The following is a 16,776-nucleotide window of genomic DNA, read 5'->3' on the forward strand; positions in this document are numbered from 1 at the left end:
ATCAACAATAATCACAGAAAATCTTCCAACCAGCTAAAGTGGATGATGCTATAGCATCGTCGGTAATGGTTTGAGACCATGGCTGGATTCCATAAATAAAACAACTAATTAAACCATGAATGGATCGGATTCCATGCTAAAACACTCAGTATCTATGAAAAAAGTGGTGCCTTCAGATTTTTCCAACGATCCATTGAGCCATCTAGTTGCCTAGTTTTTTTTTTTTTTTTAATTTCTCTATGGCTGACGGAGTCCTGAGAGTCAGATTTTTAGTAAAAAGAAATATATCAAGAGTCCAAATGATAGTTTGGTCGGCTAGCTAGTCATGACTCCACAAGACCAAGTTGTAAGAAAATTCAATGGACCGTTCAAATTAGAAAAATACTCAGAATCCTTCAAATGACAAAGGAGTAATGACAACAAACAACATGTACATAATTAACTCCTAGCTCCTAAGGTCATAATTGCAACACTATAATGGGAGAGGCCAGTCGATGATGTTAATTTCTAGATTTATTCAAAGGGCCAATTACCATGAGATTTGATCATCATGGGTTGGACCAAAATGAGAAATAATGTTTTTAGTTTCAATAATGGAGGTATAACATGTTTGATACACCATGTGTGATGCTCCCCAAGATTCAAAACTTTGGCTATTGACTTGAATTCATGTGGGTTGAATCGTGTTGATTTATCTTTCTTACGTGTATTGCATGTAATCATGTTGATTTTGTCAAAACTAATTATGTTCATACAAAATAATTGCAACAAGTCAATTCTTGAGTGCTTAATCTCATGGCCACGAGATCTTTTCTTCCCAGTAATTTGTGTTTTTTTCTCGTGCAAACATCTTTAAACATGGCTCAAATTCAAAAAACACACGTTATGATTGTGTGCAAAAATACATGATATTTGTGTTCTAGACATTAAAGAGGTATTTGATATTATGGTAATGGTGGTATTTTAAAGTGTTTTTTTTTTTTTTTCTCATAAATATAATAAAAAAAAAATCAGTTTTTTGTGAAAAGGGCCACGTACTTGGGGGATTTCAATGCTATATAAGAGTAGTATGATGGCCAATGTATGGGATTTCAATGCTTAGTAGATGCATACATGCATAGATTTGATATTGAAAAGTACATACCTATATGCTTCTACACATTATTAACATTTCTTGGATTATCACTTCAAGCGAATTTAACAGCTCCTTTTATGTTACCAGGCCACAGCCTATAATTTTTCATGGGGGTAGGAGTGCTTGTAGAGGGGTAGGAGTGCTTGTAGAGGCCCATCGTCCGTCAATGGCTGCGAGACCAAAGAGAAACTCAATAATCAACATGGTACTTTTAGTTCAGGAGAATAGAGTTTGCTAATACAAAACATCGAGAAAAAAAACAAGAAAATTTCCAAAACATACACACAAGCCATTATATTTAGTAAAGCATCCCGTATTAAAATCACGATCTCATAGCTTGCAATATTCTTTTAAGTTTTTTTTCTTAAAAGGCACAGATATTAATATAGTTCATCAGAACACACGGAACACAGTTGAAGAACATGTTTGTTTTCATGAAACAAACCACCAAACGCAATTTACAACGATCGATTGGAAATGAGGCAACAATGAATATAACCATTCAGGGGAAATATTACATTTCTGATAACTCTTTCCAGCCCAAGGAGAAATAAAATTCATGTCTTTTTAGCTGTCCCAAGGGGATATTGCGTTTCTAATCTTTTTATATTGCCTTTGCTGGGATCTGGGTCACCACTCTCCGCCACTTAAGTGCTTCAATTTTCCCTTCTCTCAAGAAAACTGTTGTGTATTTACTGAGATTCAATGGGAGGGTGCAATAATATGTAAAATGTCTCGTTGTGCAGTATGGGTCGGTCAGTTCTCCGCAGGAGTATCATTTCTAAACTGTTCTACCTGTGGAGGGAGGAGTAAAGCAAGCCTACTTTTGTATCTTGCAATTCGTTTTAATCGCCCTTCCCTTAACCTACAACGCAAAAACAGTAAGTGTTTGTCATCATTTGCATAGTATGCTTAAGCAACCACACTGAAAACCTGCTTGCTTGGGAGGATCAGGAAATCCTGAACCATCTTGGAGGAAGTAATATACAAAACGATCCTTCTTAGGGAATATAAAATGCCATAAACGTTGAAATGCTGATTAAACAATTAAAGAAAATGGCAGCCAATGGATGGTATCGGCCAACTTCTGAGAATCTAACCATGGTAAACCAAAGAATATTAAAACTTCCTTGAGAGCAGTCAACTAAAAGATCACTTAAGCCTTTGTTGAGAAAGTTAAGTGTTTTTCTTTTCAAATACCTTGCTAAGCAATATAAATGGAAGGGATAATTACAAAAACCCTCTTATAGTTTGATCTGAATTTCACTTTCCCTGTGTACTTTTATAAATTACACTTTCCATCTTGTAGTTTACACTTTCAATAGCATTTTACATCCTCAACAATGCATTTTGTTTGATCCAGGATATAAAGTGTAATTTATAAAAGTAGAGGGAAAATGAAATTTAGATCAAACTATAGGAAGTATTTTGTAATTATCCCTAAATGGAACTAGAACTAGGACCAGCAACCATAATTATTGGTTCATGAACTTAGGATCAAGACAACTTTATTTGGTCGATGTGTTAAACAACTCAAGCTATCAATTTATTTTGGAAGATACGATTTTTCTTTTCAAGCAATGGCATCCCCAGCCTCATACAATAAAAGAATCCAGCAATTCAACAAAGATCAAAGATGGAACAATAAGTTCAGAGGAACTTACCGTGCTCTAACTTTTTTAGCATGCTTAATATGTCTCTTTAGGAGTTCTGCTGCTGATAAATGATCGACAGGGTCCTCATCCTGAAAGTAAACACGGGAAAAAGGAGGGGAACATAAATGCAAAGATGTCTTGTTTAATGGCCAACTTGATAATATATATTGATAGCAGTGCACAGAAGCCAGTAAGACTACAAAAAGACAGCAAATGAGTAATTAAATGATGTAGTATATGAGAGATGAGTAATCAGAAGACCAACCTTCTTCTCCTTTTCAACTTCTTCTTCACTTTCCTCCTTTGGCAAAAGAGGTCTTGGAAGAGGCTTTACACTATCTCCATAGTGAACCTACCCAATTCATAACAGAAATAAGAGAAGAATAATCTAAGTCTTCCAGTATAGAATGAAGGGTTTTTATGTAATTATTAGTAATTTAGCTTTTTATATTTAATTAGGAAATTTTATTAGTTTTATAACAAAAGATGATATTTTATTAGGATTCTTGTTTTCTATTTGAATTAGACTACTAGGGTTTCTTACTGTCTATATCTAAACCTCCTATTGCAATGTATTCAGACTTGGAAGTTGAGTACTGTTTCATTCTACTTTCTTCCAGCTCTCCTCGATGTTTTCTTTCATATTAGCCCTCTTTGTAGGGATTTACTCTCTTCTATAGGGAATTCTTCAACTTCTATCAATTATTAAACCCTTGTCCTGCATCAGTAAGCATGCACGTGGTCTATGCTTTGTAAGACCGACATGGTTCACAAAGTGATAAACAACCACAAGTATGTTTGAGCATGTATATCAGTATCCTGATTTTGTTTGCAGAGAGAAAAAAACACAAATGAGGATAAAAAACAATTTTGGAAAGTGAAGTGCACAATTTTTAAAGTCCAACCAGTCATTAGGGTTCATAATTTAAACATCTTCCCATGTCTTCTGTTCTATGTATACCAATGTGGAGTACTATTCATGAGAAACAAATGTCAATAAGTGACACATGCTTAAGAAAGAAACTCATATCAACCAAAAAGAAAATGATAAGAGAACTGGAAAACTAGCTTATATCCAGCTCAAAATGGTTTCCATGCAACCAGGTGGTGATAGCTGATGCCACAAAAAACTGATTTTGAGGTTCTAACATATAAGACTAGTAATTTTATTTGACTGTGGATATTATGTATTGTTCTTGATGGTGAAGACCAGGCATAAAGTAAAAGACACACCTAAAGGCACAAAAATAAAAGATACACCTAAAGCAGCAAAGGAGTTTCTCTTGTCACTGGCTCGCAGTAAAACAGCATATTAAAAGTTGTTAGGGATTAATTAACTAAGAGTGTCTTGGAAAAATACTTTAAAAATATGGCATTTTCTCAGAACATGCAAAATGGTAATCCCAACAAAAGTGTAATGCAAACCTCGCTTTCCTCAGGAAATCCATTTCTCAACCATGATCGGCAAAGAGAATAAAGAGGAGCTCCATCAGATATTCTTACCTACAGACAAAACACATCGGTAAGTAACAGCAATATGATGTCATCACAAAGATTCAACTTTAGTAGCATAGCACTAATCTACAGAATCTCCACAGACATTCCATAAAGGAAACTACCTTGTCTTATTAAATAATAATGATCAGTTAATATAATTTTCTATTAGTCTGAGGAGCAGGGAGCACCTCCTATTTTGTATAGCAGTAGGAGGTCTAAGCATACCAATTAACATAAAGAATTCATTGTGTACCTAGGACATCTCTAACTCAACAAAGGGAGGTAGAAAAAAATTGCTTTGAGAGAAGGAACTCTGTCAAGAGAAACAGGGCCAAGGGCCACCTTGGCAAATCAGAATCATTTTAATGCTGTCTCCTATATTATATTGGCACCCACTACCTCTCAATGATGGTCCATGGACCAAATAGTTTTCAAAACTCATTATAGCAAGAAAAACCGATGACTTGTTTTGATGAAAATCCTTATTTTGCTCCATTTTGTATCACAAATATATAAAACCTTACACAAGCAGACAAACTAAAGCTACACTATGATACTTCTACATGTTCTTATGGCCCTCAAATTCAACTTGCAGAAGCTGATGATGCAGGACTAGTTCTATGGGACAGTTTGTAATTGGCAGAAACTAGAGTTTAAGGTTTATAATAGGTGTTTTCGGGCTTTAGACAGGTCTGAAAGAAACAGAAAGTGAAAGAAAAACAGAATATAAACTACTAACCTCAAACCAGTAGTAATCATTCCTTGAATATGAACCTACGCGTCATCCCTAGGGTTTAACTAATCACTCCTTAATGAAAGGATCACACTCTCCATACATCAAGCAAAAAGGCAGCACTTCCTTCATAATAAATCTGCCATACTGAGATTGAAAGACTACAAGTTTATATAGGATGGAGTTATTACTAATCCTAATGGGACTTCGATTCAGATGCCTAAGAAAGATAACAAGTCCCCTTCTTTAATGACTAACTAGCACCAACATTTCCAGCAATCAGAAAAATTACATATTTGTCAACTAGAAGCAGCCTCTTCTGAAACTAAAAACAACCTGAAAAACTTAAACCAACTCCCATAACAAATAGTCTAAGCCTTTATTCTACCAAATACAGCTTGGATTGAATATCTCCTTTTGTCCCTTGCTTAAGCATGCACCCAGAGTCAAGTTTAGATCACTAGACTGCATCAGCTAACCCTCAGGTATGTTCTATAAATAATCAACAATCATTAAATATCTAAAAAACTGCAGCAATTTAAGGCTATTGCTTTAGGTAATCTAACATTATGAACTTCGAAAAGTAACAAGAACCATGATGTTGATATATGCATTACTTGCTTAACAAACATGCAAATCGTGCTCAGCTAAGAATCAACAAGACTATTTGGAGATGAGAGTGATCTCTCAAATCAATACATGTATATTTGCAAAATATTTATCTGAATTTACACATATAGTAAAGTATTTGTAACAAATGCTCCAAGTTCCATGAAAAGAAATGAGGTTTTCTTACTTTTCGATCTCTAACCACCATAAGATTGTCATCTCTGCTTCTATCCCTGCAAACACAAGAAAAAACTTTAAATGTTACTGCTTGCCCATATGTGCTGTGAAAGGCAAAATGCCATAAAGCATAACCCAATAACATTAACTTAACAAAAAAGAATCACCTCAAATTTTTATAGCCATTTGAATCGGAAACCGGAGATGGAGCAACCTAAAAGAAATAAAACAAGCAATAAACTAAAGATGCACGATACAATCAATAAGGACAATATCAGGGGAAGGTAAATTTTGGGTCTATACAAGAATACTTTTGACAATCAATAAGTTTCTAGCAAGACATAAATGCAGCAGCTATGCATAAAATCACTCAACACTGCTGTTACGCAAGAAACATAAACAAAAAGATACCAGTCATTCAATTGCATCAAAATCTCGACTCAACGCTTACAAGGTAAAATCCTTCCATTCAAAGTTAACCAATTCTTGAAATCCCACGTTCTACATCAACAATAATAATCCTACATGTTCACATTAGTGCAAACAATTCGAATTCGAGACCAAGATTAAACTTAAATCTTTAATAATTCTGCAAACGATGAGCATAAAAATCCAAATAAGAGAAAACCCATATCGTTTTTTACCAAAAAAAAATATAAAGATAAACCTTGAGTTGGCCGGTGACCGGAATTCCCTTTATAGGAGCAGCTACAGAGCCGACACCGAGACCAAGACCAACATAATTGTGATGCTGCAAATGAGTAGGGTGCTGCCTGCTCATCATCAAATGCTGCTGCTGCACATTATGAAGATGATGAAGATCCCCCAATTGTTGAGGATTTGGATGAGACCGTGAACTCGGGGACCCAACGCCTGCAGTAGGAGTATGGGGCCTGTAAGCAACCCCAGCTCCGCGTGGATGGTACGCGCCTTGGTTTGCTGGGGTCTGATCTTGTTGGGGGCGAACAGGTCTGGGAATGAACCCACGACCGGAGGAGGCAACTGGGTAGAGAACACCTTGATGATTGGGAGGTATTAGTGGATTTGGGGTTTGGGTTTGAGGTCTGATTACTGGGTAGATGTGTTGGTGGTGGATTTGGAATGGTGATTGGGGCCTCGGTGGGGTTGTTGTGGTGGGGGTGAAGGGGCGGGTTGTGCCGGCAGCGGCGGCGGTTGAGTTAGGAGTGGCTGTGGTCATGGTGGCGGGGAAATTGGAGGGTTTCTCTGTGTTTTTAGTTGTCGTCATTTTTTTGAAAATTGAAATTGAAAAGGAACGGTGCGCTTCGTTGGAGTTGGATATAAAAAAGAGACTATTCTAATCTTGATTGGTTACTGTGTTTATCTCTATTTTATATTATAATTATCTAATAATTACAGTTTGAATACCATTAAATTTCCTAGAGAGTTATCACTTAGATCTGAGTCTACTACAAGCAGGCCCAAACTATACTTTTTGAAACTCACTTATCCTGCACATCGATTCATGACTGAAATTAGGTTGGGTAAAAAAAAATTAAAAAAAAATAAGTCTTATTTACAGCTTTTTAATTAAGCTTGCACTAATCCACAAGCTTAATTGAGTCATCTGATGGACCCTAATGAGTTAAAGCTTAGCAAAGCTCAAACTCAACTCGTTTATACAGCAAGCTTTAAAACAGACTCACAAAACCTCTTTATATCTTAACAACTGAGTTCGATCCGAGCTTTTTGGCGAGCAAAGCTTAGCCGCTACGTTTGCAGCCCTGAACAGAGCTACGAAGATGGAAGAACTTGATGACATGAGCTACTCGTTTTTAAAGAGAAATCTCTCCTTTTCATTCCACACAATTTGGAAGTAGCTAGAGATCCTTGTTTTCTAGCTAGAAATTAAGTGACTTGTTCTTTGTTCTGATATAAGAATCAAGATTATACGTGTTCGGATTTAAACTTGATGAGAAATTGTTTCCTTGTTCTGCCCTCCATTCACAAATGAAGAAATAACTTCAGAAGCATGCGTGTTCTGTACACCCAGAAGGCACTTGAATACAGTAATGCTGCAGGTTTTTGGAAAGGATGCAGATAATGAAAATACTGCTGTGACCTGAATCTTGCAGTAGAAGCCATGGGAGCAATATATATAACCAGGTGTGCTTGTTAAAGCATTCAAGCAGTACCGTTCCCCACGTCAAAATGCACTGCCAAGATCAATGCCATCAAACTTGCTCTCACAGATGGCATTGTCTTCTTCCTTCTGTTATTATTTCTTTATTGATGAAAAGCGATAAGAGATCAAATCAAAAGAATTCAGTCAACATTTACAAATTCACAACATGCAAGCAAAGAACTACTGGAAAAGAATCCGGCACGCACCAGAATTCGTCTCTCTGTGAACACGAGCTTTCCTTATTGCCTTAGCTGGGATTGTTGTGCGGAATCCGGCGACCGGTGATGAACTGATTATTGCTCAACGGAGAGGTAAGCACACTGAGACACAATATTTTACGTGGTTCGGCAAAACTGCCTACATCCACGGGAGAGACAATATTATTTAGAGATTAGAGAAAGGATACAATAAATACATGGAGGAGGAGGATTACATCCACTCACTCATTGCTGCAATGGCAGCAGCTCCTCTTTCTCTCTTCCTCTCTATTGCACTCACAACTCTCTCATTTTGCTCTCTACACTTAGTGCCTATTTATAGGCAGGAATGGTGGCTTCTCTTCTTCATTTTCCAGCAGCTGCACATGGGTGTTACCATTTGTCAACAATGGTGGCTGCACCAGCAGCCCTCTTTGACTCTCACATGGCAGCCATCTTCTTTGACATAGGCAGCCACATAATTGGCAATATACCTAACAATCACCCCCTTTGCCATTCATGTGGGGCAATTGTCCGCTTGCTTCTTCAGCACAAGCTTGCATCTTGCAGCTCTTCCAAGCTTACCATTCTGAGAGCTTCTGTGGCCAAGTTTACAGGTACTCGCCAAACCTTTCAATCACCAGAGTCACCAAAGCACACCTTTTCTCACACAAAAGGATCACTACAACCAGATGGTCTGCCACTTCACATCTGAAGAGTGTTAACGCTTGTCTCTGGGACACAACATTCCCCTTCGAGCGTATCATCCATGCTCGGTCCGGAATGATTCATCAAGCCTTACACCAAGGCTTACAACACCCCCTCAAACGGATATTCCAAGTGCGACAGTCATTATTTGAGTATCTCAATATGATCACAAGCTCACCACTCTTCCAAGAGTCTACTCATCCAGGAGTTGTGCCTGCCCTCTGTTCCACCCTAGGAACCACGCCTTACTTCTCCATGAGTCTCTCGCTCTTAGTCGTAAGAGTCCAGGTAGCTCTCCACCTTTAACCATGGGGGCAGCCCATTAAAGGTTGATCCATATTTATCTCCATACTCTGAGTATTACAATGTCATTACCGAGCTCACCACCTTGACAAGAGTCAACTCGTTCCCGGAACCTGCGCATGCCCTTTACTCCTTCATAGCAGTCGCGTCTTAATGCTCCACAAGTTATCCACTTATTGTCCAAGGCAAATGTCTTCTAGCTCATTGATCTTTAGCATAGGGGCAATATCCATGAAAGTCAATTCTGCATTTGTCTTCATACTCATCATAGCCACTTCATTGGCTATCCATCTGTCCACTTATATCTAGCCATCACATCGGCTCTGGGGTGTTCTGAACTTGGGCTCCTATCCTGGCCCTCACACCTTCTCATGAGGTGTCTCCGCTCGTCGTCATGCGGCGGTTTGAACTGGGCTCACATCGTGGCCCACACCTTCCATCTGAGGTGTCTACGCCCGTTGTCTTGGGCGACCTGATCTTGGGCTCATTTCATAGCCCTCACACCTTCTCTCTAAGGTGTCTCCGCCCGCTGTCATGGGGCGGTCTCATCCTCCTTCATTGGGGATGACTCCAGTGGCTCCAAGATTCTCTACCACCATGTGGACTTGGGAGAGATTACTGCCACTGACTACATAGAAAGAGAAAGTTGTGGTATACTCCTCGCAATCCTCCACCTCGATTTCTATGTTTGGAGCTTCTATGCCTTTCTGCTTGACAGCTCCACCTACACCACTTCTCTTTGGTGTCTTCGCCTTTTATCATAGGCATTTGCACCCCCTCAATTAGGTGCCTCTGCAACAGCTCTCTTTCCATCCTTGCATGCATTGGAAAGGTCTTCGCCTGTTGTCTTCATCAAGAGCATAAAAGACTTCCTGTTGTACAAACTTTAACAGTCTCTGCTCTGAGCTTTATCTGGGAACACTTCTTCTCCTTGCACCTGTTGTCTCATTTCAGTACCTTGTTGGATCCCTCGGGTACTCTTGCACAATCTCCGTGTGCCCTCGTGCAATTTCTGTTCTCCAGATTTCTCCCTATTCCTTGCTTATGTTTGACAGCAGCTCATCCTGTCACAACACCTGTCCAAGTCAAAATAGGGTGCCAATCTTCATTCCTTTGCTGTATTTCTCTTCCATTATCAGGGTCTTCATCAATTCTCCCCTCGAGAAATCACAGTCACTGAATCTGCCTTCTTTGGAGAAATCACCACTCCATTAGATCCTTGATCATGCGGAACCCAACTGTTTCTTTGTGCCGTCATCCTGCTAGTCTTCAACCGTTTCATTACAAACTGCTATATATACGAAAATAGTACCGTATGGATAATCCTTCCACTAAGCAAGTTCCCAGGAAAGATTGGAGGGGTCACAACGGTCCCGCTTAAAACCCAATCTCCTAGACAGAACTTCTTAGGCCATATCTATCCATCGTATTGTCTCTTCGTATATACAACCATTTGCTAGCTTTGTTGCGGCTTTCCTTTACAGGTGATCTGGGATATACAGGTTTAATACATGATTTCTCAACATCTAGCGAGACTACTAGTGTTTAGATTCGTCAAGATTGGTCTTCATCAATTTCCACTCTACACCTCAAATCGTCCACATCTCGGGTGTCCTGAGTGTCCCAATTTTGCCTTCCATCAAGGCATTACATTTTTCCATTTAACAATTTAGCACATGTAATTGGGTAAACATGTGCACCTTCTTCTTCTTCTTCTCCATCGACCACCATGATGACCCTCAGATGCCTCCTGATCGGGCAATCTCTCTTCAATAATTCACCACTGCCATTTTCGGTCTCGAATCTCAACGATCGGACCGTACCATTGCATCCGGAATGATCAAATTAGTTGGAAACATGTCTTGAATCGTCCAAATCGCACTTCAGACGGCTAAGATTTGATCAAAACAATTCTGGCCTGATCAACGGCTCAGATTCAATCTCAGATCCGGTTGCACGTAGGATCAGCTACACTGGATCCTATCCCTCGGCTCGCGGCTCGGCTCAGTTCCAATTCGGCTCGGCTCAACTCATCTCGGCGTGGCTCGGCTCGCGGCTGATGACATGGCATGTGGGTCCCACTGTGCTGACGTGTCTGCTGGCATGGCATGCTGACTGTGTTTGCTGACGTCACCAATACATCATGCTGATGTCATCTTGGGTCATGCTTACTGTGCATGATGACGTCACAAAATACGTCATGATGACGTCATCCTTATCCGGGTCAGCCACGTGGGTCGGGTCGTCTGGTATTCAGGTCAGGTCAGCCCATCCGGGCGAAGAAGACGCGTGTGACGCGTGGCGCGCGTCTGCGCGCGTGGCCAGTCTCTTCGTCTGCGCGTGACGGCGCGTGTGGCCATGTCCGGCGTCCGATTTTGACGCGGTTTTCACCAGTGGCTTCGTCTCGTCCTCCTCTACACAGTGGTATGGTCAAAACACAATTTTGACAACTTGCATTTTTGAGCAAAAATCAAACACCACTTTAACCATATGCTCTGATACCAATTGTTGTGCGGAATCCGGCGACCGGTGATGAACTGATTATTGCTCAACGGAGGGGTAAGCACACTGAGACACAATATTTAACGTGGTTCGGCAAAACCGCCTACATCCACGGGAGAGACAATATTATTTAGAGATTAGAGAAAGGATACAATAAATACATGGAGGAGGAGGATTACATCCACTCACTCAACTCACTCATTGCTGCAATGGCAGCAGGGCTGCTGCCCATGGCAGCAGCTCCTCTTTCTCTCTTCCTCTCTATTGCACTCACAACTCTCTCATTTTGCTCTCTACACTTAGTGCCTATTTATAGGCAGGAATGGTGGCTTCTCTTCTTCATTTTCCAGCAGCTGCACATGGGTGTTACCATTTGTCAACAATGGTGGCTGCACCAGCAGCCCTCTTTGACTCTCACATGGCAGCCATCTTCTTTGACATAGGCAGCCACATAATTGGCAATATACCTAACAGGGATCTGGATCCACCGCCACCTCTCTCGGCCACTAAACTGCTTCAATTTTCCCTTCCCTTGAGAAAACTGCCGTGTGTATACGGAGACTCAACGGGAAAGAAGAGGAACGGTGGAAGATCAGATTCATGTCGAATACAGTTATAGTGGTACAAGGTGCATGAGCATGCTGACCCTGTGCCCTTCTGAAACTCATTTGAAGTACCAACCATCACCTTGACATTAACGTATCATCAATTTATAACTTGAGCATAGGAGATGATTCGTCGAAGATGATCAGAGAAGTGAAACAAAGAAAGACAACAAAGCTTTTCAAAACAAGGATAAATCAATATACGTGTTTACAAGAGGCAGCAAGCTTGCTGCGATGCTTGAAGCTTTACCACCACAAAATTAAGAAACACAGCTCCTTACGAATGACAAATTCAAATCCTAAACAGAGTATGAGGCAGCCCTCCCTGCCAGTAGACATGCAGAGCATCAGCAACAGAGTCTTTGAGCAGACTCTAAGATCAGGAACACGAAAAGAGTAATTTCTTCTGTGATACACATACGCACAACCAACGCTGACTTGATGCAGTTTTAGATAGTGAAGGAATGCAGTATTAAACTTTCGATGGTGCTATGGCAATCCTGTGCTCAATGTCACCGATTTAGCGGGTTGGTTCAGGTTTTATTTTGTTTTTAAAACTTTAAATTTTACTATTTAATATTGGATTGTTTGGTAATTGTCTTCATAATTTTATATAGTTTTATTCAATTTTTTTTGTTAATCAGTTTTTTTTCCTTTTAATTTGCTTTTATTATCATTTTTTTTTTACCTTTTATTGGCACAAATAATTATTTAATTAAACAAAAAAATCTATTTAAAAAAAAAGTTATTAAACATAACTAAATACAAGACCTGTGTTACAAGATTAAATATCTTAATCTTAGTTATATTTTTATTAAATATTAATTTATTTAATTAAATACATGTATAATCATTTCAGGTTATGATTAAGAACTTTTTGTATCCAAAAACATATTGAAAAAACATGCATATTCATATATTTTTTTTCTTAAAAATTATATGACCCATAGCGAGCACGACTCAAATAGCCAGGTAACAAAAACTAAAAGAGATGGTGATTTTATTATGCAACATCTTATAAAATACTATTCATTGCAATAGTATGTTTTTTAAAATTTTATCATTTAATATTTGATTTATTGAATATCAAACTTTATGATTTGTTGCAGTGTGCCTTCCATGTGGTTATTTAATTCTCATAACCCTTATCACGAGTTTGGTGGATTGATATGATTTTTTTTCTTTGTTTTTTATTAGTTTTTTTTTTCAACTTTATCTTTCAACATTTTGTTGACTAGGAATTAAGTTTTATGATTTGTTTTGGTTTATTTTCTAAGAGGTTATCTCGATCTCATGATCCGGATCACAAGTTTTACAAGTTAATGAGGTAGATCCATGAAACATTTAGATTGAGCTCTTTTGTCGTGTCCTTTTTCTATATTAATTTTTTTTTCAATTTTATTTTTCAAGAACAAGTTTATTTGGAATTAGGCTTTATAATGTATTTCGATTTGTTTTATATAGGGTTATCTTAGTCTCATAATCTAGGTTGCAAGTTTGGCAGGTTAACCAAAGTCGACTCGAATCATTTTCTTACTTACTTTATACGAGGTTATTTCGGTCTCATGAGTTTCGTTTGTTAAACCGAGTTGACTCAAGTCGTTCTTTTGTGTTCTTATTTTAATTATTTTTTTTTTTTCAATTCCAACCTTCAACATTGAGTTGTTTGGAAATTAAGATTTATAATTTATTTTAATTTATTTTTTATGGGGTTATCTTAGTCTCACGACCCAAGTTATAGATTTTGGCAAGTTAACTCGTGTTTTTTTTTTTCAATTACATGCTTTAACATTTGGTTAATTAGAAACTGGACTTCATAATTTATTTTAGTTTTTCTTTATATGAGATTATCATGATCTCATAACTCGAGTTACAGATTTGACAAATTATCACAAATAACCTGAGTTAATCCAATATTTCATTGCTTCAATATTAAGAAAAAAAAAGATATCGTTGTGAATTTCTTAGTCGAACTATATTTTTAATAATTATCCAGATTGTCTTAGAACCCGTCAAGTTAATAGGGTTAGTTTGTCAAAGAACCATCTTAACCCAAAAGCTTAAGCTGTTAGGTGAGGTCCCAGGATATGATTTATATTATTCTATAACACACCCCCTCAAGTGAAAGCCCTTTGGGCTTGAAACTTGCACAGGCCCACATTATCTTGTGCTTAATTTTTATCAAATAAATAGGGATGGTGAGATTCGAACTCGTGACCGCTTGGTCATTAAAGCTCTGATACAATGTCAAAGAACCATCTCAACCCAAAAGCTTAAGCTGTTAGGTGAGGTCCTAGAATATGATTTATATTATTCTCTAACATAGTTCTCAACTTCTCATACAATTTATTTATTTTTTTACAAGAAAACTATTAACAACACCTTAATATTTCTTTACATTAAAATCTTTATTGTTTTAATATTAAAAAAAAAAAGATATCTTTGTGAGTTTCTTAATCAAGCTATATTTTTAATAATAATCTAGCTTGTCTTAGAACGCGTTAAATTAATAAGGTTAATTCTTGTATGATTTAATTTTTTATATATAAAAAAACCATTAACAACACTTTAATATTTTTTTACATTAAAAAACAAAATTATGTTACCTGAAGCATAACAAAACATATAGTTTATACACCAAGAGAAACTTGAATGAAACATATTCGTATCCACTTGAAGAATAATATTGATGCTTTCCTCTACTTAGAGAGTCTAAGTAAAATTCTTTATATTTTCTTTGCCTAAGCCTAAGTGTTTTGATTCCTTTCTTGGTCAGTGATGTATAGGAATTAACTTCATTTCTGATCGATTACGCTTTCTTTATTCTTTCATTTGTCAATCTTTGCTCTCTTTTCTCTTTCTCCTTTTCATTTTGCTTTGTTGGCGCCATATAAATTTCTTGATATTCAATACTACGTGAAAAGGTGAGATATTGATGTTGCTAAAGAGTTAAATCATTTTAAAAATCACTTAATAGATTTTTAAATTAAAATAGTTCTTTCATTTAATACTCAGAGAATATTTATCAAGTGATAATTTTCCATCTCAATTCTTTTAACTAAATTAGAATTTTTTTAATTAATTATGTAGAGAGGGCAAACATTTTTTTATACCCCCCCCCCTGCGAAATTACTGGATTTAATACATTCTATTTGTTCTGACATGAAGAGAGAGAGATAGGATCGCATCAATCTTATTTCCTTTACAAGCAAAAAAGCTGGATTGCAGATCAATACATTTTTCTTTCGAAATAATGGCAGTATTCTAAGATTTCATGCATTAAGTTTTGGTCAGATATTCTTGAAGGAACGTGTCCACTGTAAAGGTGCAAGCTCAATTTCAGGGGAGTCAACTCAAAGAAAAATGAAAGCCAGCTAAGAACTTACAAATTATTATAAACTAATGTTTGAGCCTCAAATTGCTTGGCTTAAAATGGTGGCAGACCTAGAAGGAAAAGGAAATTAAAAAGAGGACTTGGAAATTAAAAAAAGGTGCATCCATTAAAGGGATCTTAAATGTATGCCTAGAGATCAACAAAGCAAACCGAGAAAGAAATAACTTGCTTACTCTCCTCCAACCACCATATATACATAGGTTTGTGAATGATGGATCATATATCAGAAGGTAACCTTCAGAAAAGAGGAGAGATATAATGGCAGCAAAACCATTGATCAGTCGCAAGAACTCTCTGCGTCCTTGTGTGAAGCATTTCAGCCATTCCCATCCATTACGTCCGGTTGATGTGAAAGAAGAAGAGGAAATTATTTGTTCAGGTTGTGAGCTAGACCTTTCAGGTTCTGCTTACAAGTGCACAAAGTCCACATGCGATTTCTTCCTTCACAAGTCCTGCTTTGAACTGCCGCGAGAGCTCGAACACACCTCTCACCCTCAACATTTACTTGTCCTTCTTTCTTCCCCTCCTGGCGATGATTCCAAGTTCACTTGTAATGCTTGTGGTGATTATGGTACTTCTTTTGCTTATCATTGCGCTACTTGCCAATTCAACTTCCATGTTGGGTGTGCTTTCTTGCCCAAAACCATGAAGCATGTAGACCACAACCACCCACTTACTCTTTTGTATTCCACTAATTTTCTGGACAAGGAGGGCCTAGTCTTCACCTGTGATGTCTGCAGGAAAGAAGTTTCTCAGACCAGCTGGGTCTACTACTGTCTGGATTGCGATTATGGTACTGACCTCCATTGCACAACTCCGGCTGAGTGTTGAAGAGAAGCCAAAAGGAAGCTCTAGATCATGCTTGAAAACTAGAAGCTGCTGCTGCCTCAGCATTTTTGTTGATGTGCTTGGATTGTTCCGTGCTTATCTTTATTAACCCTTTACATATTTGGCTTGATATTTATTTGATTGGTTTTTTCCTTATTTTCTAGCTTCGAATGAATGATTTACATTTTGTGGCTTATGATCCAAAGAAAGTTCACAAAAACCATGTAAAATAAAAATATCCATCCTGAATATATCTCATGTGTCATCAGTCCCTCAACCCATGTTGACCA

At 37.8% G+C, this 16,776-nt stretch overlaps 2 protein-coding genes across 2 annotated transcripts; one reads left to right on the plus strand and one right to left on the minus strand.

Annotated features, from left to right (window-relative positions):
• Nucleotides 1-1,449: 1,449 nt before the first annotated feature.
• On the minus strand, nucleotides 1,450-7,128 carry LOC118045623 (uncharacterized). Its single transcript, XM_035054300.2, has 7 exons — nucleotides 6,474-7,128; nucleotides 5,974-6,020; nucleotides 5,817-5,862; nucleotides 4,216-4,293; nucleotides 3,056-3,142; nucleotides 2,800-2,879; nucleotides 1,450-2,000 (listed from the first exon to the last, which is right to left on the minus strand). Exons 1-7 carry the CDS (start codon nucleotides 7,050-7,052, stop codon nucleotides 1,892-1,894), a joined length of 1,026 nt encoding a protein of 341 aa, XP_034910191.1. The 5' UTR covers nucleotides 7,053-7,128; the 3' UTR covers nucleotides 1,450-1,891.
• An 8,444-nt stretch (nucleotides 7,129-15,572) lies between these two features.
• On the plus strand, nucleotides 15,573-16,763 carry LOC118045625 (protein VACUOLELESS GAMETOPHYTES-like). The gene has a single exon (XM_035054303.2). It carries the CDS (start codon nucleotides 15,917-15,919, stop codon nucleotides 16,487-16,489), a length of 573 nt encoding a protein of 190 aa, XP_034910194.1. The 5' UTR covers nucleotides 15,573-15,916; the 3' UTR covers nucleotides 16,490-16,763.
• Nucleotides 16,764-16,776: the final 13 nt, after the last annotated feature.

The sequence above is a fragment of the Populus alba genome, chromosome 1, assembly GCF_005239225.2.
Source record: "Populus alba chromosome 1, ASM523922v2, whole genome shotgun sequence".
Lineage (NCBI taxonomy): Eukaryota > Viridiplantae > Streptophyta > Magnoliopsida > Malpighiales > Salicaceae > Populus > Populus alba.

What these genes read in the sequence shown, in the direction of transcription:
- LOC118045623 (XM_035054300.2), bottom strand. Translation starts at nt 7,052, where the DNA reads ATGACGACAACTAAAAACACAGAGAAACCCTCCAATTTCCCCGCCACC. An exon ending in TGGTGGTTAGAGATCGAAAA is followed by an intron (nt 4,294 to 5,816) that starts GTAAGAAAACCT and finishes TTTTGTCTGTAG; the next exon opens with GTAAGAATATCTGATGGAGC. An exon ending in AAGTTGAAAAGGAGAAGAAG is followed by an intron (nt 2,880 to 3,055) that starts GTTGGTCTTCTG and finishes GTTTACTTTCAG; the next exon opens with GATGAGGACCCTGTCGATCA.
- LOC118045625 (XM_035054303.2), top strand. Translation starts at nt 15,917, where the DNA reads ATGGCAGCAAAACCATTGATCAGTCGCAAGAACTCTCTGCGTCCTTGT.